The sequence below is a fragment of the Dermochelys coriacea genome, chromosome 11, assembly GCF_009764565.3.
Source record: "Dermochelys coriacea isolate rDerCor1 chromosome 11, rDerCor1.pri.v4, whole genome shotgun sequence".
NCBI classification, from domain to species: Eukaryota; Metazoa; Chordata; order Testudines; family Dermochelyidae; genus Dermochelys; species Dermochelys coriacea.
The window spans coordinates 32359407-32386872 of NC_050078.2; the positions used below are offsets into that span (position 1 = coordinate 32359407).

Consider the following 27466-nt stretch of genomic DNA (forward strand, 5'->3'; position numbering starts at 1 on the left):
TACAAAGGGAAATGACACTGAGTGGCACTCTCTCAAAGCTGAGAGTGCCTCATTTGTGTAAGTTCAGCTGTCACTATGGAATATGTTTTTAGGGGTGGAGAGCAAGGGGGTACTGCAAAGTGCCAGTAATATACAAGAAACATGTGTGAGGGGGGAGTTTGGGGAGGTCATGGAATGCACTTCTATATGGCTGCAGGGGGGAGTCCAGCATGAGTGTGCTCTGGCTGCAGAGCAATCAGGGACCTGAGCATCTCTGTTTGGTCCTCCTTAAGGACCATCCGCTCCTCTCCTGGCTATCCATTTTTAATTTTTTGTTTATGGTCTCTCCATGCTCTGTGCTTGCTATTTGCATGATCAGATGATTGCAGCACTTCTCGAAAGAGGTCCTCCTTACTCCTCATTTGCTTCCTTATCCAGTGGAGTGCCTCCATTAGTGTGTGGAGACTGGTCCTTAAGGGCACATCTGCAGAGGCAAAAGAAAATTCACAGAGTCAGTATAGTGAGTGCACTCAGTCTTGAATCATAAAAGCTATGTACACTATTCTCACTTCCCCTTGGCAAGCATGAAGCACAGTGAGAGCACTAAAAATGATGAGTTAGGCCTGAGGCAGAAAGGTGTGATGTGCAAGATGGGAAAAGGGTCTGAGTGGTTTCATAAGAGGATCACTACAAACATGTAGGGACACTATTCTGAATACTGGCACTGTTTTCCTCAGGCGGGGGATGATCGAAGATGGTATCTCACTAACCAAGGATGCATCTCCTGCATACATGCAGCTTCAGATTGGGTCCTTCTGCTGCTCACCTATGTGCTGCCTTTGTTCCTGCAGAAACAACTGCCAATTAGCACAGCAAAGTTTCCTACAGTGGGGGAAAAAACAAAGCAGGCCTGCCATGGAACTGTCAGCAGAGGATTGCAAAGTACCTTCTGCAAAGTTTTGTAGAGATCTCTAGGGAGGACTCCCAGGAGATCATGGTGTGCATTAAACTTTTCTGCAGGGCCCCCACTGCATACTTGCATTGGAGAATGAGAAGCAGATAGAAACTCTTCTCCTACATGCACCATGTAAAAAAATAAAGGACACCTCTACTTCATGTAACTGTGCAGTATCAAAGCAAAATGAGTACTTACCAGAGCTCCTTTCTCCTGCTTCAGACACACCAGAGCCAGACTGCTGGGACTGGCTAGATCCCTCCAGAGTCAGAGAGGTCCTGGATCATGGCCCTGGACACCCTGTCACCTCCCTTTCCCACATCCTCCTCCAACTTTACCTCCTTGACCACCACTTTGTCCTCGGGATTGACTCTGCTGGCTGCTGCCTCCAGTCTGCTTGAAGTATCCATGAAGCTCTTGGTGGTGGGGTCACTGCAGAGGATGGTGTGCAGCTCCTTGTAGGAGAGACATGTTTTCCATGCTGCACCAGAGCAATGGTTGGCCTTGCCTCCTGCTATGCCTACCTCAGCTCCTTGATCTTAGCATGGCACTGCTGTGTGTCCATTTTGTTCCCTCCTCCATGCCATGAGCAATCTGCTCATAAGTGTCAAAGCAACTGCACAGCCTCCTCTCCCCACAAAGGCAACAACTGTTGTGTATGCTAGGTAGGGGATGCATTTTCTGCAGAAAGTTAGCATCTTCTCAGCTGATCATGCCATGTGAACTCTCCACACATAGCAAACAGGAAGTAGAATTTCAAAAATTCCTTGAGCTGTAAAGGGAAGCAGCATATGCTTGTGTACCTGGCTCAGGGCAGCAGAGTTGAAACCACTGACCAGAGCAGTCATGATGGGCACTGTGGGATGCCTCCTGAAGGTCACTTAGGGCAACATAAGCAAGTGCAGCATCTTCACTGACACTCCATTGTACTAACTTAGTTGCAAAAAGCTCTATGCTGCTCATCAAGGTGGTTTTGTTGCGTCGGTGTAGCAAGAGAGTTACATTGGTGGGAGAAGCATTGCACACAGTGTACACCTCCACTGTTTTGTCAACAAAACTGTATAGTGTAGACAAGGCCTCAGTTTTGCCTAAGAACCGCCCAGAGTTTTCAGTTACATGCTGAAAGTTATTCATCTTAATTTTGAGGCTGCTTGGTCTGCTAGGCTGAGTTGGTGGTAGAACAGTATAGATTTTTACTATACAAAAAAGAAAAATATATTTAAGCATTATAGTAATTTCTTTGGGTGGGATTTTCAAGTGCATCTTAGTACTTTAAGAGCACAAGTCTCATCAACTTTCAATGGGACTCAGGTGCTTAAGTCACTTGATGATTTGGAAAATCTTATGCTTTATTGGTTTAAGTCTTTCAGGAAGCCCCCTGTGTACACACAATTCCTAACTACATTTGTATTATAGATTTAACTGAGACATGTTTAGAACTTAATGCAGCCAGAAACTTTTGTACTAACTTTTATTATTTTCAGTTGGTCAAAGATAATTTAGAAGACAGTTAAGTACCTCAGCCATTTTTAAAGTAATGTTGATTAAATCTCTCTCCTGATTAATGGGCCTAATCTATCTATTTTGCCCCAACATGTTTGTAAATACCTTTTCTTATTCTCTTTTGACTAGCATTACTTTTTGTTTTGTTTTTTAATTAACCACTACCCAAATTTTTTGCTAGTCAGGCTTTACTTGAATCTCTATATTTGGTTCCTTCCACACTTCCATTTCCAGCAGTGGGTTTACTTTGTCCTCAGTTCTGTAAGCAGTCCCTTGTGAAGCTACGCTGGCCATTTTTCTTGCATTCTTTTTCAGAGAAATTGTGATCTGAATCTTATGTTTTTTTCAAAAAGCTGCAGCCTTAATATTTCCTCCCATTGTACCATCATACCTAGATTTGAGCATATTGACATTTGTCATAAATATAAAGGGAAGGGTAAACACCTTTAAATCCCTCCTGGCCAGAGGAAAAACCCTTTTACCTGTAAAGGGTTAAGAAGCTAAGACAACCTCACTGGCACCTGACCAAAATGACCAATGAGGAGACTAGATACTTTCAAAGCTGCAGGGGGGTGAGGGTAGGGGGGACAAAGCATTCTCTCGGTCTGTGTTGTCTTTTGCCAGGACCAGAGCAGGAATGCAGGTCAGAACTCCTGTAAAGGGTTAATAAGCAATCTAGTTAGATAAGCGTTAGATTCAGTTTTGTTTAAATGCCTGATAAAAAGTTGTTCCAGATGGAATGTGTGCGTCTTTTTGTAACTTAAGGTTTAGCCTAGAGGGATTCTCTATGTTTTGAATCTGATTACCCTGTAAGGTATTTACCATCCTGATTTTACAGAGGTGATTCTTTTACTCTTTTTTCCATTAAAATTCTTCTTTTAAGAACCTGATTGCATAGGTGAACACAGACTCAAATCCTTGGATCTTAAGAACAATGAAAAAGCAAATTGGTGAGGATTTTTATCAAGCCTTCCCCAGGAAAGGGGGTGTAGGGCTTGGGGGGGATTTGTGGGGGGGGAAGAAGACGTTTCCAAGTGGGCTCTTTCCCTGTTATTTTTGTTAGACGCTTGGTGGTGGCAGCAATAAGGTCCAGGGACAAAAAAAGGTAAAAAAGATATAGTTTGTATCTTGGGGAAGTTTTAATCTAAGCTGGTAAAAATAAGCTTAAGGGGTTTTTCATGCAGGTCCCCACATCTGTACCCTAGAGTTCAGAGTGGGGAAGGAACCTTGACAAGATTAAAAAAAAAAGTTAGATCTAAGAGTGTGGAAAGCCTGGCACTGATTTAATTAAAATCAGAGGTCTGGCTCTAGATTTAGAAAATTTGGTCCTAAATCTTTATGTTCAATATTTTCTATAAATGAAAATATTCCAAAGACGTAGGTAACATGACATTATCTTTTAATTTTTTGTTTCAAAAGGAACATTTATACACATGTTTAGTTAGGCACATAGGGAGTTTCAACTCCAAGAAAACAATCATATTCCACTCATCCTTGTAAAGGCAAGGACAAGATTCAAACATATGGGTGTCCTAAGATGCACAACATATCACTCTGCATTATGGTGCAGTCCTGTAGAGATCCCGATGCCCAGCTCTTCATTACTCCCTTGCTACTCCTCCTCTGGCAAGATGACTTTCATTATGGTGGAAAGAAGCAGCAGGAGAACTTGAGGTCTGGAGGTCAACAGCATAGAAAATTGTTACTGACAAGGTAAGCATTATCCATAGGGAAATTTCCTGAAGGTTTCAGGGGGGATGTTAGAGAGTTGCCAACCTGCTTCACCCTTTCTATCTTCCCAGCTACGCTGATCCATGTATCCTGATGCCCATGGATTGGAGTATAGGGGTTTCCAATAGGTCAGAGGGAAGCATGGAGCTGTTTCTGTACAAAGATCCACCAAGTTTGCTAACATAAGGGGAGCCAAGGAAGAGATCATAGGCCTCATTGGGTATTGGACTTTGAATTCATAAGTAGTATTTAATAAAGGAGGGCAGATATAACTCTTCCATTTTACAAAGGAGAAAATGGAGGTCCAGCAGAAATGAAGGTTAGCTTTATTTATTTAAATAGAGAGGCCACTGATACCTGGTACCCAATTTGAGACATGATGGCCCCAATCTGCTGAAGTAAAGGGCTACCAAAACTCTTCAGGATCACCACATCTGAATATCAGCCCCAGAGTGTCTAAAGTTGGGCGATCAAAACCAAAGAGTCCAAAATTAGTGCCCATTTTGAAAATAGTAACCAAAGGGTTATTTTCCTATCAAGATGTGCTTTGAAATCTACGGATGAAAAGTACAGTGAAAATTTTAAAAAAAGTGTACCAAAAACCAAACACCATTGCACGAGTGTTACATTTGCACAATAAAGCTCTCAAGTCAGGAAATGAAAAAAAGTTTTACTTAAACGCTCAGTGTTAACATTTGAAAATAGTATGCAATTAGGGACCATTGGGAATGTAGTTATTTTTTCCTACAACAACAAACTTACTTCCTCTGAGAGTCAAATAAATATTCTTATCCTCCAACAGTGTCAGGTCAACAGATCAACAATAAGCTAGTTATCAATCTCTGATGTCAAAATTAGTGCATAAATGGGGCAACCTCTTGCATCAGGGAGAACATCCTAGTTTGAGGAGGGAAAGTGATTGGTTGGTTCAGAGGAAAATAAACAGAGGAAAAAAGTTTCTCTGGGGCTTATGAGACACTTCCCTCTCTTCCAGTTGCTCCTAACTGCTATGCAAAGTGTCCTTTCTGACTGTATATAGAGCACATGGACCAAGCTGCCTATCTCACCAAGCCTAGATAAAAAGAAATTCTGTTACTCTAGTCTGGGCAGCTCAGCTTCATCCTCTCTTACTCTGTCCATCCTTATTATCCACTATTTATAGAATAGTCTTCCTAAGCTCATCTGCAAGCCTACTCTCCATATTCAAGATCTATAGGAAATTAGCTGATAGAGGAAAAGTTTGAGGAATAATTGTTGTATTATAATAATTACTCCCCAACACCACACAACTGTCATATAACCTTATATACAACCTTATTATCCACTTGAGGCCAACACCACCTTGGCGGTTTTATTCTATATATTTGTACCCCTTCCCTCTAAATGTCTGCCTGACTTTAGACCATGAACTTCTAGTGACAGAAACCATGCCTTTGTGGAGCCAGTGTGCTGGGGCTTATGGGGGGAGCCGGACCTTGGAGAGAGTGTTACTGTGGAGAGACAGGCGCCTTCCCACTCAATCATGGCCTCAGCAGGGCTCCAATCTTGGACATGGTGCTCTCGGTGATGGGCTGGCTGGACTACATCTTCTGCGCCCTGTCCATGTGGAAGGTGATGGCCTTCATCAGAAACATTGTGGTGGTGCTGCTTTGTTTGGAAAGCCTAACGAGGCCACTAATAAGACCATCTTAACCCAAGATGGTCTCCATCCTCAGATTTATTTATTTATTTAATGCCACTATTTCATACTTCTGACACACTGTCAGTGTTTTAAAGTTTCAGTAGCCTTCATTCCTTTGAGAAAGGACTATCAGAGCAAACTTGAGGGAAAAGAATTTATATAAAAGCAATTTAATTGGCCTGTTTTCAGTATTTTTGTTGCTATTGTTCCAGCTATGATTAGATAAGAGCTTATTCCCTCTCAGGCTAGCGGTTCCTCTATCCTACAATGAGGTTATAAGCTTCTGTTTGATCTCAATCTCTTTCAATGGAAGTTATTCTAATGTCATAATGTTGAATTTGTGATTTCTCTAAAGAAAATATGATGTGGTTGAGAAAGAGCAAGCCCTTATTGAAGACAAAACAGAGGCTTAAACAACTAGAAAATGTAGCAAGACAAATAATGAAAAATGAAAATTAAATGGATTTCTGTTTTAAATTTGATTCATAGTGGAGGAAAGTTTGATGTGAGTCCCTATGAGTGCAAATTTAGGCTCAGTTTCAAGGATTTGTTGAAACTTTAATACAGCCTTAAAGCTGAAAGCCTTGATGCATCTTAGAAAGAAAAAGTTACACAGGGTGAATAAAGGAAAGACACTGAACAGAAGTCTTCCATACACAGAAAATTAAATGCTCTGAAGTACTGCCAAGTCAGCCACATCTACAGTCAACCATAACTAAACTTAAAACTTTAGTAAAAGTTACTAATCCTGAATTCCTGTTCATGTTGATAATTTTAATGTTTTATTACTACTTTTCATTCAGATTACTTATTACAGGTATTTGTTTAATTACAATGCTATTCTGAGTCTCCATGTGGAAAAGGTTTAATTGTATACAAAGTTCAGGCCTGACCCAAAGATCCTTCTTTAGATAAACTCCCAATGACTAAATGGCTTGACTGAAAAGAGTGCAGGATTATGTCCCCTATTCAACAAAGCAATTAAAGCACATGCTTAAACACACATCTATATCCCACTGAAGTAAACAGAACTTAAGCACACCTAAATATTTTCTGAACTGAGATGTTTATACTCTGAAGGATCCATCGTACTCCAACAGAAATCAATGGAAGTTTTACAAGTGACTTTGATGGGAGCAAGATTAGGCCCTTAATTTGGGCAAATTATTATAAGCACTTCTTGGGTGGCTGAAGGCTACATAACCCATGTGGGTCATTGAATGCATGAGAGTTTTGCCATTCACTTATTTAATTCAATGGAACAAATATTTGCAGAATCAGCCTTTAGTTTGTCAGTTTCTATCTTGGATAGAATCTGTCAAGAGATCAAAAATTCCTTTTTTCAAGAAAAGGAATATTAGGTAGTTTTCAGGACATACTATTCAAAAAGATAATCTCAGAAACTGACTAAAAAAGGTAAAATGGATAGTTTCCTTTTAATACAAAGCCAGGAATGTCCTTTTATATGGCAATACTGAAAATGTTGATACAAAATACAAGAGTAAATTTTTAATACAAAAATTAATAGCATATCAAGCAGTGGCATTGTAGTGTATATCCGTACTATCTGGGTGGTTGAAGGCTGTGTAATTCACATTGGCATGTGTCACTGAAGATAATATATTATAGACTTGTCTCCTCACCACCAGTGCTACCACTATTGCAAATAGCTTAACATACAGAACTAAAAATACCAGATTCCACTAGAGGTTTGTCTACCCTTAAGGTTTCCAATGGAGCACCAGTGGGAACTTTGCTGATTTTTTGAATGTAGACAAAACTTATATGCATGTGGCTTTTCAAAAAAATAGTTTCTTCCTGATGTTCAGGAAGCCTCTTGTCTTCCGTACCGTTTCTTTCAATATGAAAGAAAGCTTTGAATATGTTTATATGGTTTACTGAACTTTTGGTCTGATTGTTTTCTCAATATAATTATCAGAGAACCACCACAATTTTATATTCATATGCTCTTCTGAATCACAACATGCAATGGTAAGTAATTAACAGGTCCTTTAAACCTGAACAAATGATGGATTAAGAAGGTAAATCAGAATAAATATGAGGAAAAATGGGGAAGAACCACTTCTTGATGCAAGGCTGGAAGTAAAGAATGAAATACATATTATCCTTAATCACAGTCATTCCCTTCTGTCATTTCAACTAGCTACCTGAGAACATCCATTCACAGTATTTCTCTTCACAAGTGCTACCAACAGTCTTGGACACACATCCTCTTCACAGAGAGGAGCACACTATTACAAATAGATGTTTTTATACTAGAGCATAAAACTATGGAAAATTCCCCTCAATATCATGCAAATGTGCAGTCTTTAAACAAAGGATGATGTATTTGTAGAAAAAGTCAGATATCAGAAATCATCTCTCCCAAAACAGAAACTGTCTTTTGTCTCTGATCTCATTATGTCTTTGTTAAATGAAATTTAATCTGAAGATCAAGATTAAATATGAAGCTGGTTGGATTTATGGGATACTTTGTCCACAATGCAAACAAAAATGAGCTCATATCCTTCATATCAGCATATTGCAATGTCACATCTGAAATATCACATCTGAAATAAATGAATCTAAAATCATACACTGAGAATTAACAAATAAGGCAAAAAACAAACAAGACTATTGGTTTAAAAAGAGCTGAAAGGGGACATGAAAAAGCAGGAACTGAAGTCACCTATGTCTGCCAAGCTACTTTGAATCTCACGATTCAGCTGGTGCTTTGTTTTTCTAAAAAAAAACAAACCCCCTATACAGCCAATTTCTGCTGACCAAATGCATCCATTTAGAAGTTATCCAGCAGCAGACAGTATGCCTGTCAGTCTCAAAGGCTCAGCAGAAAGAAAGTACTGCTCTAACAAAAGCTGCTGGTTTCAGTGCAGACATTTCCTGTAAGTTCCTCATACACACTTTGGGTGAAATCCTGGCCCTTTAATGTATGTTTACACTACAATAAAAGACTACTGCTTGCCCAGGTCAGCTGACTTGGGCTTGTGAGTTTCAGGGCTAAAAATTACAGTGTAGGTTTAGTCTTAAGCCCAGCCTCTGGAGACCCACTGCCATTGCAGGGTTTCAGAGCAAGGGCTCCTGCCCAAGCCTGAACATCTACACTGCAGTCTTAGCCTCACAATTCCAAGTTAATTGGCCCAGGCTCAGACTCAATACAGTGGTTTTTTAACATTTCAGTGTAGATGAACCCTTAGAAGTCAATGGCAAGACTCCCATTGACTTTAATAGAGTCAGGATTTCACCCTGAGATTTTAGAATTCAGTACATTAAAAGTAGTATTTTAACAATAACTTTAAATTTAAAAAAAAAAGAAATTTGCCTTTACTCCTTGCCCTAAATATTTCTCTGTAAAATGTGAAAGATAAATAAGTTACCAGTAGAATATACTTCAAGATGTGCAGTTAAGGACAAGCCACACTTCAAGTGGTAAGGTGCCTTCAGCCTAGAGCCTCAGTTATACATCAGACACTTACAACTGCTTGATTTATTAAAAAAAAACCCCACAACACTAAAGTTGATAAACTGACCTTTAGATTTACTCAGATAATAGATCTCGCTTGTTCTCCAACCCACATAAAAACCTGCTTTACCATACCAGAACATTGAACAGCTATCACTCTATTGCACCAGCATCCATCTGATTAAGTCTGCATTGCTCATTTAGTACAACAGAAAGAGAGTCATCATAATAGGACACTACCATAGAACCAATGCTTGATGCATTAAAAACAGACATCTTGGCTTTGCCTGGCTATTTATTTTTGATAAGTAAAACAAAACCAAGGCATCTACCAGCTGGAAACCACTATCCTATGCAAGTGTTCTCTTGTGTTGTTTTCAGTGTTGTTGTAGCAGTGTTGGTTCCAGGCTGTGAGAGACAAGGTGAACCAGGACCTGAACAAGAGCTCTGTTTAGCTTTAAAGCTTGTATTACACCAACACAAGTTGGTCCAATAAGAGCTTGTCCAATATTTTATTTTAATACTTGCTTTTAAATCCAGGGTTGCTGGAACAATTTTTGTAGTGGGGGTGCTGATGATGGAAGCCATGTATTTCGTCTTTGTCATTACTACTTCAAGTCAGAGGGTGCAGGAGCACCCCCAGCACTCCTAGTTCCAGCAGCACTGCTTAAATTTCATCTGTTGCAGTCCCACATTTTGAGTCTAAATGTCTCTGCCATCCTTTCAAAACTGATGATCTAGTCACCTCTCAACTATAAAGCATTCAATCCGTAAGAGCAAAACAAACAGTGCAAAACAGTGCAGAGGAAGTAATTGAAATTTGCTTGGGGGTTTCCTACTTTAAGAACATTAATGAAACATTGTCAAGGTCCAAAACTTGACCTGCCTTGTATCTTAAAAATCAAATGAGGAAATCTTTCAGTTTCCAAATATTTAGATTACCATATCTACCTCTCTGTTAATAAAACAAAACCACCATTTTGTCTGACCAACAAAAGTGTTTTGTCCTCTTTGTAGTAGCAGGCATCTTCCCAGAGCTCTGACTGACATAACACAGCAAGTTTAGTGTGTATGAAAAACATACCAAAAGCACAAGAACAAATCCACACAGAAACACCTCTGGAACCCTGACCTGGGGTATTCTATCTGCTACCCAAGTTCCATAAACCTGGAAATCCTGGATGCCACATCTCAGGCATTGGCACCCTGACAGCAGGATTGTCTGGCTGTGTAGACTCCCTCCTCAGGCCCTATGCTACCAGTGCTCCCAGCTATCTTCGAGATACCACTGACTTCCTGAGGAAGCTACAATCCATGAGTGATCTTCCTGAAAAGACCATCCTAGCACTATGGATGTGGAAGCCCTCTACACCAACATTCCACACAAAGATGGATTACAAGCCATCAGGAACAGTATCCCTGATGATGTCACAGCAAACCTGGTGGCTGAGCTTAGTGACTTTGTTCTCACCCAGAACTATTTCATGTTTGGGGACAATGTATACCTTCAAATCAGCAGCACTGCTATGGATACCTGCATGGCCCCACATTATGCCAACATTTTTATGGCCGACTTAGAATAATGCTTCCTCAGCTCGTCCCCTAATGCCCCTACTCTACTTGCGCTACATTGATGACATCTTCATCATCTGGACCCATGGAAAAGAAGCTCTTGAGGAATTCCACCATGATTTCAACAATTTCCATCCCACCATCAACCTCAGCCTGGACCAGTCCACACAAGAGATCCACTGCCTGGACACTATGGTGCTAATAAGTGATGATTACATAAACACCTATACCGGAAACCTACTGACTGCTATTCCTACCTACATGCCTCCAGCTTTCACCCAGACCACACTACACGATCCATTGTCTACAGCCAAGCTCTACGATACAACTGCATTTTGTCCAACCCCTCAGACAGAGGCAAACACCTACAAGATCTCTATCAAATATTCTTAAAACTACAATACCCACCTGCTGAAGTGAAGAAACAGATTGACAGAGCCAGAAGAGTACCCAGAAGTCACCTACTACAGGCCCAACAAAGACAATAACAGAATGCCACTAGCCATCACCTTCAGCCCCCAACTAAAACCTCTCCAACGCATCATCAAGAATCTACAACCTATCCTGAAGGACAACCCATCACTCTCACAGATCTTGGGAGACAGGCCAGTCCTTGCTTACAGACAGCCCTCCAACCTGAAGCAAATACTAACTAGCAACCACACACCAGTACCACTAACTCAGGAACCTATCCTTGCAACAAAGCCTGTTGCCAACTGTGTCCACATTTCTATTCAGGGGACACATCATAGGGCCTAATCACATCAGCCACACCATCAAGGGCTCGTTCACCTGCACATCTACCAATGTGATATGCCATCATGTGCCAGCAATGCCCCTCTGCCATGTACATTGGTCAAACTGGACAGTCTCTATGTAAAAGAATAAATGGACACAAATCAGACATCAAGAATTATAACATTCAAAAACCAGTCGGAGAACACTTCAATCTCTCTGGTCACTTGATTACAGACCTGAGTGGCTATTTTGCAACAAAAAACCTTCAAAAACAGACTCCAATGAGAGACTGCTGAATTGAAATTAATTTGCAAACTGCATACAATTAACTTAGGCTTGAATGGAGACTGGGAGTGGAATGGGTCATTACACAAAGTAAAACTATTTCCCCATGTTTATCCCCACCTCCACCCCCCACTGTTCCTCAGACGTTCTTGTCAACTGCTGGAAATGGCCCACCTTGATCATCACTACAAAATGCTCTCCCCCCCACCCCGGCTCTCACGCTGGTAATAGCTCACCTTAAGTGATCACTCTGGTTACAGTGTGTATGGTAACACCCATTGTTTCATGTTCTCTATGTATATAAATCTCCCCACTGTATTTTCCACTGAATGCATCCGATGAAGTGAGCTGTAGCTCATGAAAGCTTATGCTCAAATAAATGTGTTAGTCTCTAAGGTGCCACAAGTCCCCCTTTTCTTTTTGCAAGCTAGTAAAGTAACTCAGAACAAAATATTAGTCAAAGGAAAAAATAGACTCACAGAAATGTAGGGCTGGAAGGGACCTGAAGATGTCCTCTAGTCATTTTAGTGCATTCTTCCTATGCTGAGGAAGGACCAAGCATACCTAGTCCACATCCCCGATAGGTACTGGTCTTTCTAGCCTGTACTTAAACCTCACTGGACATGGAGAACAACTGATCGCACTCCTCTTTATAGCAGTTAACACATTTGAAGACTCTTCTCAGATCCCCCAAGTTTTCTTCTCAAGATTAAACATGCTCAAAGTCTTCACTAATAGATCATGTTTTTTAAAACCTTTTATAATTCTTGCTGCTCTCCTCTGGTCTTTCTCCAATTTATCCACATCTTACCTAAAGTGTGGCATCTATAATGAAACAAAATACTACAGCTAAGGCTGCAGCAGTACCAAGTGTGACACCACAATATTTAATCATGGTCATATAATTAGGATATGTTTTGTACAAAGTATGGCTTGTGAGGTATCACTCCAAGTCTTGATCTTCTAGACAGTAATATCTCATTGGATTGTATGTGCTATTGTCATATGTGAAGTTAGGCTACGCATGTGTTACTGAAAATTGATGTGACGTTGAATACACTCACAAGCAGCCTTTCAGGTGCAACAGTAAAAAGGCCAAATATGTAAATAGTTTACTGAGGAAATGCACACAAGCACAAGGATTATGCCAGGAACTGTGTACAACAGAAACCTCTCAAATACAGCACTACACAATGGGAACTGTTTGACTCAGGTCACAACAAAAGAGTTTTCCAGCAAGTGGGAAGCAGACATAAAAAGGAGACTATGACATCATGATGGGACCTCACTCTCCCTACAACACACCTGGCAACATGAGAGGCAAGGACTGAACTATTGGAAGTTATGGTCCTAGGCTAGAGGGCTTTTTAGCCTGTGTATGAAAACCCGGGAAAGCCAAGGCAACTTGTGCCTTAAGAATCTGCAAGCCTGTATCATGCAGGGTGAGAATTTGCTTATTTCATATCCTACCTATCTAGTAGGTTAAGCTCAGTTTGCAGTTTTGTTTATTTACTAAGGTAATCTGCTTTGATCTGTTTGCAATCACTTAATGTATCTTTAGTTAATAAACTTGTTTGGCTAAAACTAGTGTGGAAATAATTTGGGGCAGAAAGCTGTTGCATCTCTCTCTCCACACTGAGGCAGGGGATGAATTTTATGAGCTTATGCTGTAGAGTTCCCTATGCAGCACAAGATGGTATAATTTTGTGTTTACACTATAGAGGGGAGCGTGTGTCTTCTCAACTGGGAGGTGCCTTAGCTGAGCCTTCCCATGCAGAGCTGATCTCAGCATCTGTGTATGAAGCTGCAACTGGGTGTGTCCCTATCTGTGTGTGGGCAGGTGAAACAGCAAGCTTGGAGAGCCTGGCAACTTATCACAGCATGGAGCCCAGGCTGATGGGTCAGGTGGGCTCAGTGGTATCCCAGTTCCAAGTGGCACCCTGGGGGGAACCTGTCACACCAAGTACAGCAGAATATTTACCTCCCATGTCTTATAGGACTCCCCTGTTAATAAATACACAACAGAATAATATTAGCCTTTTTCTCTTAACTGTACCACATTGCTGGCTCACATGCAACTTGTGATTCACAATAACCCCCCACATCTTTTTCAGTACTACTACTGAATAATCAGTGAATTTCCCATTTTGTACAGTATTTGTGCATTCAGTGGTGGATTACTGAATGTGCTGATGGGGCCCATGCCCAGGGGCCCCAGCCAATTTGGGGGCCACATAGGAGCAGATGGAACTCTAGCCCCACCCTCTGCTCCTCCTCTCCCCGTCTCCCTCTTCCCTGCAAAGCCCTGCCTCCACCCCAACCAGAACCCTGTGGAAGGGTGGTGAGCAATATCCCCCCTCGCCAGGTAGAGCTGGCTGATCGCTGCTTGCCCAAGCCCCATGCTGAGCTGGGTCAAGGTCCTCCCCCTGCCTGCTCCATGCTGGACCAAGGGCCCCCCACCTGGCATTGGAGCAAGCCCTCCCCTAACCCTTGCCTCCTGCAGCATGGAGCTCACCCAAACCCCTTCTCCCTTGCTAGCATGGGGCTGGCATGAGCCACTCGCCAAAGCCCCCCTTCCCAGGGCTGGCCGGAGCCCCACCACTCACCCAATAGCTCCTTTTTGGCAAAACTGGGCATTTGTCCTGTTTGCTCTTGCCAACTGGTGATTAGTTGGAAAGAGCAAATGGGACAAATGCCCAGTTTTGCCAAAAAAGGTCAGGATACTTGCGGCCAAAACAGGATGCATGGTTACCCTAGGCCAGGGGTCCCCAAACTTTTCCAGTCATGCCCTCCCCCCTACTCAGTCCATGCCCCCTCTGTCCCTGGAGCTAGGGCCTGCAAGCAAGAACTGAGTGGGGGTGTGGCCGAGAGGAGAGCCACAGCTAGGGCTGGGGCAGATCACAGCTGGGAATAGAGCTGGGCCCTACTGCGCACCACTGATGTTCCTCCATGCCCTCCCAGGGCAGTGCACCCAGTTTGGGGACCAGTGCCCTAGGCTGTAGTAAGAGCTGCCCAGGGAGCCCAGGCAGCTGTGGGAAGCCCCAGACCCTGCACCTGCCTTGGGCAGGCAGCTGGGGTGCCTGAGAGCTGCCCCTGGCCTGCATCACTGCCCCTGAGGGTGTCCAGGGCTCCCCATAGTGGCCCAGGCTCCCATGGCTGGGAGGGATGTGGCCCCCCCCCCCCCCCACCAGTGTTCTGTGTCCCAGGCCCCAATACATCTTAATCTGCCTCTGTGTACATTTGATTATTCCTTCCTAAATGTAAGACTTTGCACTAGTCTTCACTGAATTTCATCTTGTTGAATTCAGACCAATTCTCCAGTTTGTCAAGGTCCTTTTGAATTCTAGTCCTGTCCTCCAAAGTGCCAGCAACCCCTCTCAGCTTGGTGTAATCCCCACATTTTATAAACTACTCTCCACCTCCATTATCCAAGTCACTAATGAAAATATTGACTAATAGCAGACCCAGGAACCAACTAGATATGCCCTCCCAGTTTACAGCAACCATTGCCAACTAATCTTTGAGTACAGTCTTTCAACATCTAGGCCACATTTCCCTAGTTTGCTTTTGAGAAGGATGTGTGGAACCTTGTCAAAAGCCTTACCAAAATAAATAAAATAAAAATAAAAAATCCCCCAGCTCTTTCATATCTACTGCTTTCTCTCTATCCACTAAGCTAGTAACCCTGACAAAAAGGGAAATCAGACTGGTGTGACTATAAGTGGCAACTCCAGGGGTGCTGTTGAAAAAGTGGAGTGGGATGGGACTTGGGGGTCAAGCACCCTCCAGTACTTTGGTGTGTGATGCTTTTTTCCCCTCGAGAAATCCACATTAGCTATTCCTTATAGCCCTATTATCCTTCAGATGATTACAAACAGAGTTTAATAATTATTCTGGTATCTTTCTAGGTATCCAAGTTAGGCTGAATTACTCAGGTCCTCTTCCCCCTTTTTAAATATGTTTACTATACTTGCCCTGTCTGTATAGTTAAGGTTTGTCTAAATTGAGGGATCCATCCTCCAAAGTCCTGATCACTCCGGCCCCAATTTAGCAAAGCACTAACCCCCATGCTTAACTTTAAGTGCATGTAGCCACAAGTTAGTGTTTTGCTGTGTAGGCACCAGAGTGCTCAGCACTGTCCAAGATAAAGTACAGATGAAGTATATTCTTGGAGTTATTCTGAACATAATGGAAGAGACAGTTCCCTCCCCAAATACTCTAGTCTAGATAGACCAAACAATACTTTAGATACATGTAATGAAATAGATTACCAGGAATTGGATTTCTACAGTAATAGTGCTGTTATTAAAAAGTGTCATATGGTGGATTAGCATTAAATAGCTTCACAGAAGTGGGTTTTCAGTAGGGATTTGCATGAAACAGTGATTGCTTGATACACCAGGAGAAGGAGAGAGTTCCAGGTGTAAAAGCAGCATGGAAGAAAGCATCAAGATGAGAGAGAGGATACCAAGGAAGCTGATATGCAGGAGCTTTGAGTAAGAAGGAAAGAAGAGCACAGAAGTAACCTAGAATGGTGTTACATACAGTTTGAAAGAGGACCAGTGGCATTATACTGCAGAGGTGCTTAAGTAGCTTGATTTTTTCAAGAAGGGGAAGGAACATTAAGCATGATGTTGAGCACAATTTTACTACATCTCATAGGATCAGGATTTAGTTAAGTCACCTTGCTCAACAGCTTTACAGAACTGCATTGTTTATGGTAGCAAAACTGGTCCTGTAATTCACCACTGGCAATAGGAATAGTGGAAGCATTAGTATAGCCAGGGCTCAGGTGTTTTTACCACCACACCAACTCACAGGGCCAGAATATAAAACCCCCATTGAGTTCAAAGGGCTTTGGATCAGACACAGAATTTGCTATCAAAACTGGTTCTCAGTATTAAAAACCTAGGAGAATGCCAAAAAGAGATCATATAAATCAATTGCTTCATACAGGTAAATATTAATAAATATACTAAAGCAGTTAACCTGCAGTAATTTAACTGCAATATTTTTAAAATAGCTATCAAAACATCCATCAGTTTGTATAATGTACATTTTACAAATAAGCTTTATTAACAAATAAAAGCAACAAACAAGCAATTTTCATGAACATTTTAGGTAAGACCATGTTAACACTGCCATTGGGAAACACTTAAAAAAAGCCATGTGACTTTAGGATTTTTTTTTTAATTAAAGCCATTTGCCACATCAGAATACTTGGTGTAGTTTATGTAACATTGATAAAACATCTAAGATGGGTGCATTGGCACCACACCTGTAAAACCAGTGGGGTCTAAAAAACACTCCACATTCAATAGTACATTTTGATATAGAACAATTAAAGCAGCCCAGAATGAGTTATTCAGTAGTTCCATCTGAAAATTGCCATTTTTGGGCACATTAGTTAAATCACTGTTGTGAAGCAAAGCGTCACTGGATCCTACCTAAAGGGTACTGCACTGAGAATGAAAGCAGATCAGTAAGTCATACAGTTATCACAGTATTTTTTTCAGGGTTGTGATTGTTTTTTCCTTAAGTATTTTGAACCCTTGATGAAGGCACATTGGGAAAATATGAATTATTGCTTTTTATTTTGTAGAATGGAATATGTGATTCAGGAGTGACCTTTTGTGGAATGATTTGTCTTAATTCTGGTCTTCTTTATGGTATTTAAGAGGTGATAATTTTGTTTTATAGTAGCTACATGGTGGCTGTTTTGAACATAGGTGTAGTTTGACTTCCATATTTGGGGAGGGCAGCTCCAGTCAGGCCACATGTGGCGAGGGGAAGGAGGTAAATTCCACATATGATGGAGGCTTGCAGTTTGGGGGGGTGGGACAATGCCCCCCACCTTTCCCAAACTACATCTATGTTTTGAAGAAGGAATTAATTGCTTCTCTCTCCCTCCGAGATAGTTGAAGAGGATTTGTGATGTACATGCTGTGGCAATCATTGCAGGATTTTAAATTTGTCAGGGCTAGCATAAAGGGTAACAAGCAAACATTCTACAAATACATTAGAAGCAAGAGGAAGACCAAGATCAGGATAGGGCCATTACTCAATAAGGGGGGGGGGGGAGAACAGAAAGTATGGACATGACAGGAATGCTAAATGACTTCATTTCAGTTTTCACCAAAAAGTTTAGTAGTGATTGGACATCTAACAGTGAATACCAGAGAAAATGAGATAGGATAGGAGGCTAAAATAGGGACAGAACAAGTTAATTACTTAGACAAGTTAGATGTCTTCAAGTCATCAGGGTCTGATGAAATAAATTTTAAAATACTCAAGGAGCTGATTGGTGAGATATCAGAGCCATTAGTGATTATCTTTAATGTTACATTTAGTCACAGGTATTTTTAGTAAAAGACATGGACAGGTCTCACGCCATAAACAAAAATTCACAGACCTATGACTTTTATTGAAAATACCGACCCTGACTAAAACTTGGGCAGGGGGCCATGGGTGTTCTGTGGGTGGGGAGGAGGAGGGCAGTACAGGTTATGAGGGAACCCTACTGGTATGGGGTGGCAGCAGGGGCTTCCTACTAGTCTCCACGTCCCTGCAGCTCCTAGGCAGCAAAGGCAGGGACCAGGGCAGGGGAATTGCAGCCAATGGGAGGTGTTGGAGTGGAGCCTGTGGGTGTGGGCAGCATGCACCCCTGGCCCCTCTGCCCCCTAGGCACTGCAGGGAGGCCATGCCAGTGGAGGCCAGGGAGCCCTCCACCCCAAGGTAAGTGCCCCCCAACTTCCTGCCCCTAGCTCTGTGCCCCCTCCCACACACCCAAACTGCTACTGCTGACCCAGAGGCTGCCTGGCTGGGGCAGACCCATAGCCAGCACCAGCTGCTGCAAGAGTCAGAGGTCATGAAGTACGTGACAGACTCACAGCCTTAATCATCTTTGAAAAGTCATGGAAGATGGGAGACATTCTACAGGCCTGGAAAAGGGCAAATATTGTGCCAATCTATAAAAAGGGGAATAAGGACAACCTGGGGAATTACAGACCCGTCAGCTTAATTTCAGTACCAGGAAAGATGATGGAGCAATCAATTTGCAAACACCTAAAAGATAATAAGGTGATAAGTAATAGTCAGAATGGATTTGTCAAGAACAAATTGCGTCAAAGCAACCTAACAGCTTTCTTTGACAGGGTAACAAGCCTGGATGGCAGGAGCAGTAGATGTGATATATCTTGAGTTTAGTAAGACTTTTGATATAGTCTCACATTTCCTTCTCAAACAACCTAGGGAAATAAACCTGGATGGAGCTATTATAAGGTGGGTGCATAACTGGCTGGAAAACCATTCCCAGAGAGTCGTTATCAGTGGTTCACAGTCAAGCTGGAAGGGCATATCAAATGGGGTCCCACAGGGATCGATTCTGGATCTTATTCTGTTCAATGCCTTCATCAATGATTTAAATAATGGCATAGAGAGTACACTTACAAAGTTTGCGGATGATACCAAGCTGGAAGGGGTTGCAAGTGCATTGGAGGACAGGATTAAAATTCTAAATGATCTGGACAAACTGGAGAAATGATCTGAAGTATATAGGATGAAATTCAATAAGGAAAAGTGCATAGTACTCCACTTGGGAAGGAGAAATCAATGCACACATACAAATGAGAAATGACAACTTAGGAAGGAGTACTGCAGAAGGATCTGGCAGTTATAGTGGATCACAAGCTAACTATTAGTCAGTGTAAGACTGTTACTAAATAAATATAAAAACCCCAGAAACATCATTCTGGGATGAATTATCATGAGTGTTGTAAGCAAGACACAAGTAGTAATTCTTCCACTCTATTCCACACTGATTAGGCCTCAACTGGAGAATTGTGTCCAGTTCTGGGCACCACATTTCAGGAAAGATGTGGACAAACTGGAAAAAGTCTAGAGAAGAGCAACAAAAAATTATTAAAGATTTAGAAAACATGATCTATGATCTGGAAGAGTGAAAAAATTGGGTTTGTTTAGTCTGGAGAAGAGAAGACCGTGAAAGGGGACATAACCGTTTTCAAGTACATAAAAGGTTGTTACAAGAAGGAAGGAGAAAAAAAAAAGCGTTCTCCTTAACCTCGGAGGGTAGAACAAGAAGCAGTGGGTTTAAATTGCAGTAAAGGCAGTTTAGGTTGAACATTAGGAAAAACTTCCTGTCAGGGTAGTTAAGCTCTTGGGAGCTTGTGGAATTGCCTTGGGAGGTTGTGGAATTGCCATCATTGGAGATTAAGAGCAGGTTAGACAAACACCTGTCAGGGATGGTCTAGATAATAATTAGTCCTGCCTTGAGTGCAGGGCACTGGACTAGAAGACCTCTTGATGTCCCTTCCAGTCAACCCCTTGAGGTCCCTTCTAGTTCTATGATTGTTTTATGCTGTAATAAGTTGTTGTTCCTGCTGAACACATTTTTGTTGATTTGTGTGCATAGCAGCATTTGGTGACAACAAAATGGAACACTATGAATGAATGCATAGTCCTCTGCTACCACACTATTACATAATTTTTATGGCTGAGGTTAGGTTTCCTAGGAGCGGTAAATAAGAAAACTTGTAGCTAGAATCCAATTTTTTTTGCAGCTTCCATGTTAAGGTTCACAGCTTGGACTTCTGTATCCCTGGCCTGATGGGAAGAATTTTGGTATTTGGTAATTTACTCGCTATAGCTTAAATTTATACATCACAATATAAAACTAGATCTTAACAGGCAGATAGGTAGGTTTGTGGACATATTGGGAGCCAGTGCAGTTTGTGGAGGCTGCAATGGACCCTAGCACAACTTTGCCTATGAAGAGTTACTGCTGCCTGTGCTCTCCAAGATTGGTTATATCCTGCTGCTGAGTGTATTTTCCTAAAGTTATTATAAGGTTGGAACTGGGAATAACTTTAGGCCAAGATAGTTCCTAATTACCCTCTTTCCTCATTTAGTATCATACTTGGCTCTTAATTCTGCCTCAGATCTTCTCACTGGAATACCCACTTTGGGTACCGAACAACCCTGCTTAGTTGGCTGCAGTAATAAACAGCATCCTACAGCTTGTTGAGTAACTATGCTCAGCACCTTGTAGGATCAAGAGCCAAATGCTCAAAAATTGATGCTTTAACAAAGCAAAGCAATGGAGAAGAAAAAACTAATTAAAAAGGTGAACGTAATTATCTGACAGTATCCAGACCATTCCTCCCCACCACTCCAACTATCATAGTTAAAGAGTAATATGGTCAACAAACAAAGTTATACCTATTTTAAAGCATACTATTAAGTCATGCTGCTTTCTTGAATGAAAGCTGTGTTTTTAGTAAAAAATGATCGGACTGACAAGTAACAAAATGTCACTTTACTGCTAGGACATGAGAACTGAGAAACTGGCCTTTTATTAAGTGTATGAGACATTTACTACATTTTAACCAATGGGATTGCAGAAAACAAATTAACTCAAGTCAATTGTATCACAATTGGGATCATGACATTGAGCAATTCAAACAAACATCAACTAATAGACTTTTAATGACCATTTTGAAATCAAAACATTTCTACTTAATCATACACATCTAAATGATTTCTCTTGCAGATGCTCATTTGGTCAGCTTTCTTTCCATGAGGTTCACACTCTCTCCTCTAACTAATCAAATTCTTGTAACCTCAGCATCTGAATGAGATTACTGATAAAAATAGGTAAAGATAAAAAAATCCAGAAAAGTAAAGTACAGTTTTCAAGGGTCACTGATGTTTATTTTCATAATCCAACATTTCACAGATTAGGCCCTCTGCTTCTGCAGTTCCCACTACTCTACCAATAGCCAAAGGTGCTCCTCTGCACTCATCCAGGTAAGAGGATCCCAAATATAAGAGTATTAGCTCAAAATTAAAGGTAGGCATGGTAGAATTTTGAAAGTATTGAGAATCTCTGTGGAAAAAGCTAGACAAATTTGGACAGGATAAAATTAAGCAGAAACTCTCATTAATGACTGGAAAGTAGGAGGATAACAGCACCAATAAAGCAGTCACCAGATATCAACTAAACTGCTCATCCAAAAGACTGGAAGACCCAGAGAATACTTTTAAGAGACCAGATTTAAGAGCCATAGGAATCCCACACTTCAGAAGGAACAAATGACATCAAATTCTTATAGGACTTACTAGTGAATGCACTGGAGATAGAGTCCTCTGTTAATGATATTGAGATTAAGCAAGTACATCATCCTTTTGTGCGGTAGGTATAATAGGCCAGAAGAGGCTCTGCCTGGTTGTAGGACTTTGTGGGGAATTTTTTGATTGATTATGCCCCATGCAGGTTCCAGGGCAAATGAGGAGGCAGTATGTGCTACACAGTGGTTCTTGCACTTTTTTTTAACTGGTGACCCCTTTCACATAGCAAGCCTCTGAGTGCGACCCTCCCCCCTTATAAATTAAAAATACTTTTTACTATATTTAACACCATTATAAATGCCGGAGGCAAAGCGGGGTTGGGGTGGAGGTTGACACCTTGCAACCCCCCATGTAATAACCTCGCAAGCCCCTGAGGGCTCCCAACCCCCAGTTTGAGAACCCCTGTGCTACTGCCTCATCAGCTGCCCCAGAACCTGCATGGGGCATAGCAAAAGTGTCTTCTGGAGAAGAGAAACGCACACATTTCTCTGGGTGGCTTGGCATCTGGGGAGAGGAGGCATGGCTGCAGCTGGCCCTGGATGCCTCTGGGTGGGGGAGAGTTTGGGGCTCCTGTGGGCAGGGCTCCATACTTTTACACCCAAGTCAAATCCTAGGAAAGGCATAACAAAAACCAAAGGAAGATGAAGCCAGACAAATTCAAATTAGAAATTATGAACAAATTTTTGACAGCAAATTGATTAACCACTGGAAGAGACTATCAAGGAAATATAGATTCTCTTGATGTTTTCAGATCAACACTGATACCTTTTGGGAAGATATGCTTTAGCAAACAAGTTATTGGGGTCAATATAGAGGTAACTAGTGAAGTTTAATGGCTTGTGATGTACGGAAGGTCAAAGTCGATGATCTAATGGTCCCTTCTACCCTTAATTTGTATGAATCTGGCTAAGAACAGGTCTGAAATTATTGTGCTTCACTGAAAGAAAACAATCTGGCAGGATCTCACCAAATGATTTGCCATTCTCCATCTTCCCATTACTACCAAAACCAGCTTGGACAGACTCAATCCCCTGTTCTTGAAATAGGCTGGGTGAAACTAGCTCACTGCAGGTACAGTGTAGAGTCACTGTAAGCAAGACCCCCTTGGAAGCCCCAGCACAAGGGATATGCTAGGATGGCCCATAAAGCATGGGACTTCAAGGATTTTCAGCTGCCCCACAACCAGCATAACTAGATTATATTAGGGGTTGCAGCTGTCCTCGGAACCACTCAGAATGGAAAGGAGGCAAAGATGCTCATGGGCAGAATGGCACAAAAGCCATTCTTTCTGTGTTGTGCCTCTCAAGAGGCACAGCACAGAACTAACCCTGCAGTCATCATTGTGAATTCATTGCATATAGAGAAGAGATTGAGAATTATAATAATTACTGTTACACTAAAAGTTGCATACTGAACTTGTATTTGGACCCCATTTTTCTCTACTGTAAGTGATGGGAGGGATTTTTCTTTAAGAAATATTGAGAAACCACCTATTTAGAGCAATGGCTGATTTACATGACCAGTAAATGAGATTTTAACTTGTTCTGATCTCACTTATACTGGTGAAAATCAGAAACAGTTCCAAATGAAGTTATACCAGTGTCCTTGAGTTCAGGATCAAGCCCAAGGAGCATTTACCTGCAGGTCACAGGTTTTAATTTGGCCCATGTTACTAGTGTGTGACAGACCCGATTATCCGAGGATTGCTTAGTAATTCATGTAAAATGAGTTGGTGGTTTCATTTCACAACCAGTCACTGCAAAGTATCCAACACAAAGTCACAGTTGAAAGCCTTACCAACAGTATAAGCAAAGTGTCAAAGAATAAGCAGAACTGGAAACTGAATACCCCTCTTACACCTAGAGGTGATCCCCTCAGGTCAGAGTTGTGGTACATTGTAGGGAAGCTTGTACTGTCATTTCCCATATTGTAACTCAGGCGTGGGCAAACTACAGTCCAGGGGCCTCATCTGGCCTTTCAGACGTTTTAATCCAGCCCTCAAGTTCCCGTTGGGGAGCAGGGTCTGGGGCTTGCCCTACTCAGTGTGCCATGGCTCCACACAGCTCTTGGAAGCAGAGGCATATCCCTATTCCAGCTCCGAAGCATAGGGGCAACCAGGGGGCTCTGCATGTTGCCCCCACCTCGAGTGCTACCTCTGCAGCTCCCATTGGCCAGGAAACATGGCCAATGGGAGCTGCAGGGGCAGCACCCGTGGATGGGGCAGTATGCAGAGCTGCCTGACCGTGCCTCTGCATAGGAGCAACATGCCACTGCTTCCAGGAGCTGCTTGAGGTAAGTGCCACCCAGAGCCTGCACCCCTGAACCCCTCCCATACCCCAACACCTTATCCCCAGCCCCACCCCAAAGCCCGCACCCCCAGTTGGAGTCCCCAACCTCCACAACCTGCTGCCCCAGCCCAGAGCCCCCTCCTGAACCCTGAGCACCTAATTTCTGACCCCACTCCACAGCCTGCCCCCCCCAGCTGGAGCCCTCACCCCAACCCCATATTTCATGAGCATTCATGGCCCACCATACAATTTCCATACCCAGATGTGGCCCTCGGGCCACAGAGTTTGCCCACCCCTGCTGTAGCTGGTCTGTGGGAAGAGAGAACTTCAATCTCCAGTGGGGTCTTGTTAGTACTTTCCAAGAGTGCCAGATTCACTACTAATATTTTTAAAGTCACCTATTTTATATAAGGTCAGAAGACAGTAAGTAGGCAACATGCTTAAAGATCTATGATAAATGCATTTTATCACGATTTAGCTTCCTACATTATCAGCACCACAATTAATAGACCAAGATTAAAGTTATCATAGAGCAAAAAAAAAAAACCACACAGGTTGAAAGCTGGTTTACATATACATTATATAAATAACCCAGAAACTGAAGCCTAGCTGATTTCATAGACAGGCAACAATTCATCACAAAAGTTTGATCCCACAGAAGAATCTTTACATTCACCTCACATAGGCAGGCCAGTAACACAACAAAACTTAGTAGTCGGATAATGCTATGTATGGTCTATTTAGCAGTGATGCATGCTGCAGATTTTTTTTTAGCAGGCACCATTTCCTTAGTAACTTACTGGCCTTTGCCGACTCTACTAAAGGGATGCCCTTTAATAGGAACATTTTTCCCAGCATACTTTTCTCAGGCTGCCCCTTTAAGTTTGGGAGAGTCAAGCAGCTGTAGTTTGAAAGTAGCCATTTTGTAACTAGTTGCTGCATCTCCCTGTCTTCCAGGTAGGAAGTATTCTTAACTCCCATTATATTTGCTCTTGCTCATGACTAAATAGATGGCTCATTCCAATATATCTATAGCTATGGACAGCCTCTCTCTCACCAAGCCCACTTATACAACATACAGGAACAGCCCAGCTGCTCACCTGGAGCCAAGTCTAATGGGGGAGGGCAGGGGACGAGGGGGAGTTAGAGTTGGAATCGAGGCTGGGATTCAGTTACCGAAGGAGGATGGTATCTTAGGAGACCGCCCCACCCCAGTTCCGAGCAGAAATGTTCTGGGGCAAACTTCACTACTAGGGTGGGAGCTTTGGGGATTTTGCACCACGTTGGCAATGCGTTTCCTTTCCTCTCGCCTCACCCTTCCAGCGAGACAGGCGAGTCTGACAATCGCCAAGCCAGGGCAGGACTGCAGCGTGCTGGCTCCCGTGTAAATCCCTAGCAGCGCAGGTGCTTCTGCTTAAAAAAAAGCCTCCAGAGCGTGGAAAAGGACCTGACCTTACCCTACCCAGTTACCCTCCCCCTCCCCCTCCCACGGCTCGCCTCCGCCCGGGGCCTTCCCCCTCCCCCAGTGACCTAGTGATTCCCGCTTCCGGCCCCCCTTCCGTCGCACACACCCGAGCCTCAAGGAACTGCAGCTCCGAGTCCAAGTCCTTCCACTCAGCCCCACCACAGCATCGGTAACCATAGAAACCTCAAGTAACCGGCTCATTGGGTGGTTTAATAGGAGGCAGTGACCAATAGGGTGCGGCCCTGAGCAGAGATCTTCCAATAGCATTGCAGCACAAGGCAGGCCCGTGTGGTGACGTCCGTGGTGGGAGGAGGGACTAGGGAGACTAGGCTGAAAGGGGGTCGGGACTCGGCGGTGGCGGCGGCACCACCATGGAGACCCCGGGGTAGGGCCCGGCCCAGCGGGGACCCCTCCGCGCCTCCAGCCCTTGCCAGCGGTGTCATCTGCGCGGTGAGTGAGGCTCCGGGGACATAGGAGGCCTCGGGGGGCCGCTCTAGGGTGGGGGGTCCCCTGGGGCGGGGACCTGGCTCCGGATCAGAGGGGAGGCTGAGCCAGGAGGGAGCATAACCAGCTGTAGGGAGCCGAGGAGACAGGTTGAGTCTCCCTGAGGGGGTCGTGGCTCCCTGTCTCTCCCTTCACCCCCAGATCCCTTCCCCCTCGAGGTCTCTGCCTTCTCACCCCTAACAACCCTGTGCCCCCACTTGGCCATCCCCAGCCTCCCCCTTTTTGGCCTGTCTCTTTCCCATAGCCCGCCCCATCCATTCCCCCCTTAGCCTGTCTCTTCCCGCCCTAGTCTCGCTTCCCTCCCTCAGCCTTACCCATAGCCCCCTCAAACCTCCCCCCTAGGCCTGGCTCTTCGTCTGATCGCCCCCAAAACACCCCGCCTTTGGCCTGACTCCTTTCCCCAAACTCTTCCCCCTAACGCCGTCTCCATTCTTAACCTCTATCGCCCAGACCTCTTCTCCCCCCGGCCCTCCCAAGCTCGTGTTTCCTTTTAGCCTTCCGTTTCCCTGTAAAATTGGCTTTGCTTGGGCTGAGGCTTTCTGAACGCAGCCACCGTCTCCTCCAACCCCTTCCCCGCGCTAGGAGTCTGGGTGGCAGGCCCACGGAACTGCCCCTCTGCGGTCACGGAGCCCCGTGGGGAGGGGGCAGAAGGCTGCCTGCTTTTGCCTGCATGGTCCAGGAGTGCGACAGGCAGGGCGCTTGCGGAGCGGAGCGCAGGGCGGATGAGAAGGCAGGTGTGCGGCTCGTACCGTGTGTGGGGCGGGGGGAGGCGAGGGGGACACACGCTGTTTGTTCCTGGGGCGTTAGATTGTGCTGGAATGCGAGGAATGCGCCAGGGGAAGCGCGCACACAGCCCGCTGCAACAGATCGCTCCTTGCCCAGCTCTCCTCCAGTAGTCAAAGGTCACTAGAGCATCTACCCGCGAGCTAGCGAACCTCTCTGTGTTTCCATGCTGCAGAGAGGGCAGGAGCGGTGGCTGCTTGCCTTAATGCCTTCGGCATGGCATTGCACAGGTTCAGATTAGATTCTCGCTGCATTTCTCCGCGATGAGATCAGTTTGAAGGTTACTTGTCCCTCACCGCGCCCGAGTTGAGCAAGGCTGGATATTCGCTTCCCCCCCCCCCCCCCGTTATCAAGG

At 43.5% G+C, this 27466-nt stretch overlaps 2 protein-coding genes across 8 annotated transcripts in view; one reads left to right on the forward strand and one right to left on the reverse strand.

Annotated features, from left to right (window-relative positions):
- The window catches only part of CCDC148 (coiled-coil domain containing 148), a 156376-nt gene extending 130603 nt beyond the window's left edge, over nt 1-25773 (reverse strand). The window contains exon 1 of the mRNA XM_038422028.2: nt 25675-25773. The gene's annotated coding sequence lies outside the window, so the exon portion shown is untranslated. The remainder of the gene's footprint in view (nt 1-25674) is intronic.
- A 367-nt stretch (nt 25774-26140) lies between these two features.
- The window catches only part of PKP4 (plakophilin 4), a 231877-nt gene continuing 230551 nt past the window's right edge, over nt 26141-27466 (forward strand). For 2 of the 7 annotated variants that reach the window (XM_043505151.1, XM_043505153.1), the window contains exon 1: nt 26156-26274. Coding sequence is in view for 2 of the 7 variants with exons in the window: in XM_043505148.1 (XP_043361083.1) it covers nt 26999-27062 (64 nt within the window). In the remaining 5 variants the exon portion in view is untranslated. Of the gene's footprint in view, nt 26275-26407; nt 27063-27466 lie in introns of those variants that run through there. The other 5 variants (XM_043505152.1, XM_038422283.2, XM_043505148.1 and 2 more) reach the window with 5 other exon arrangements.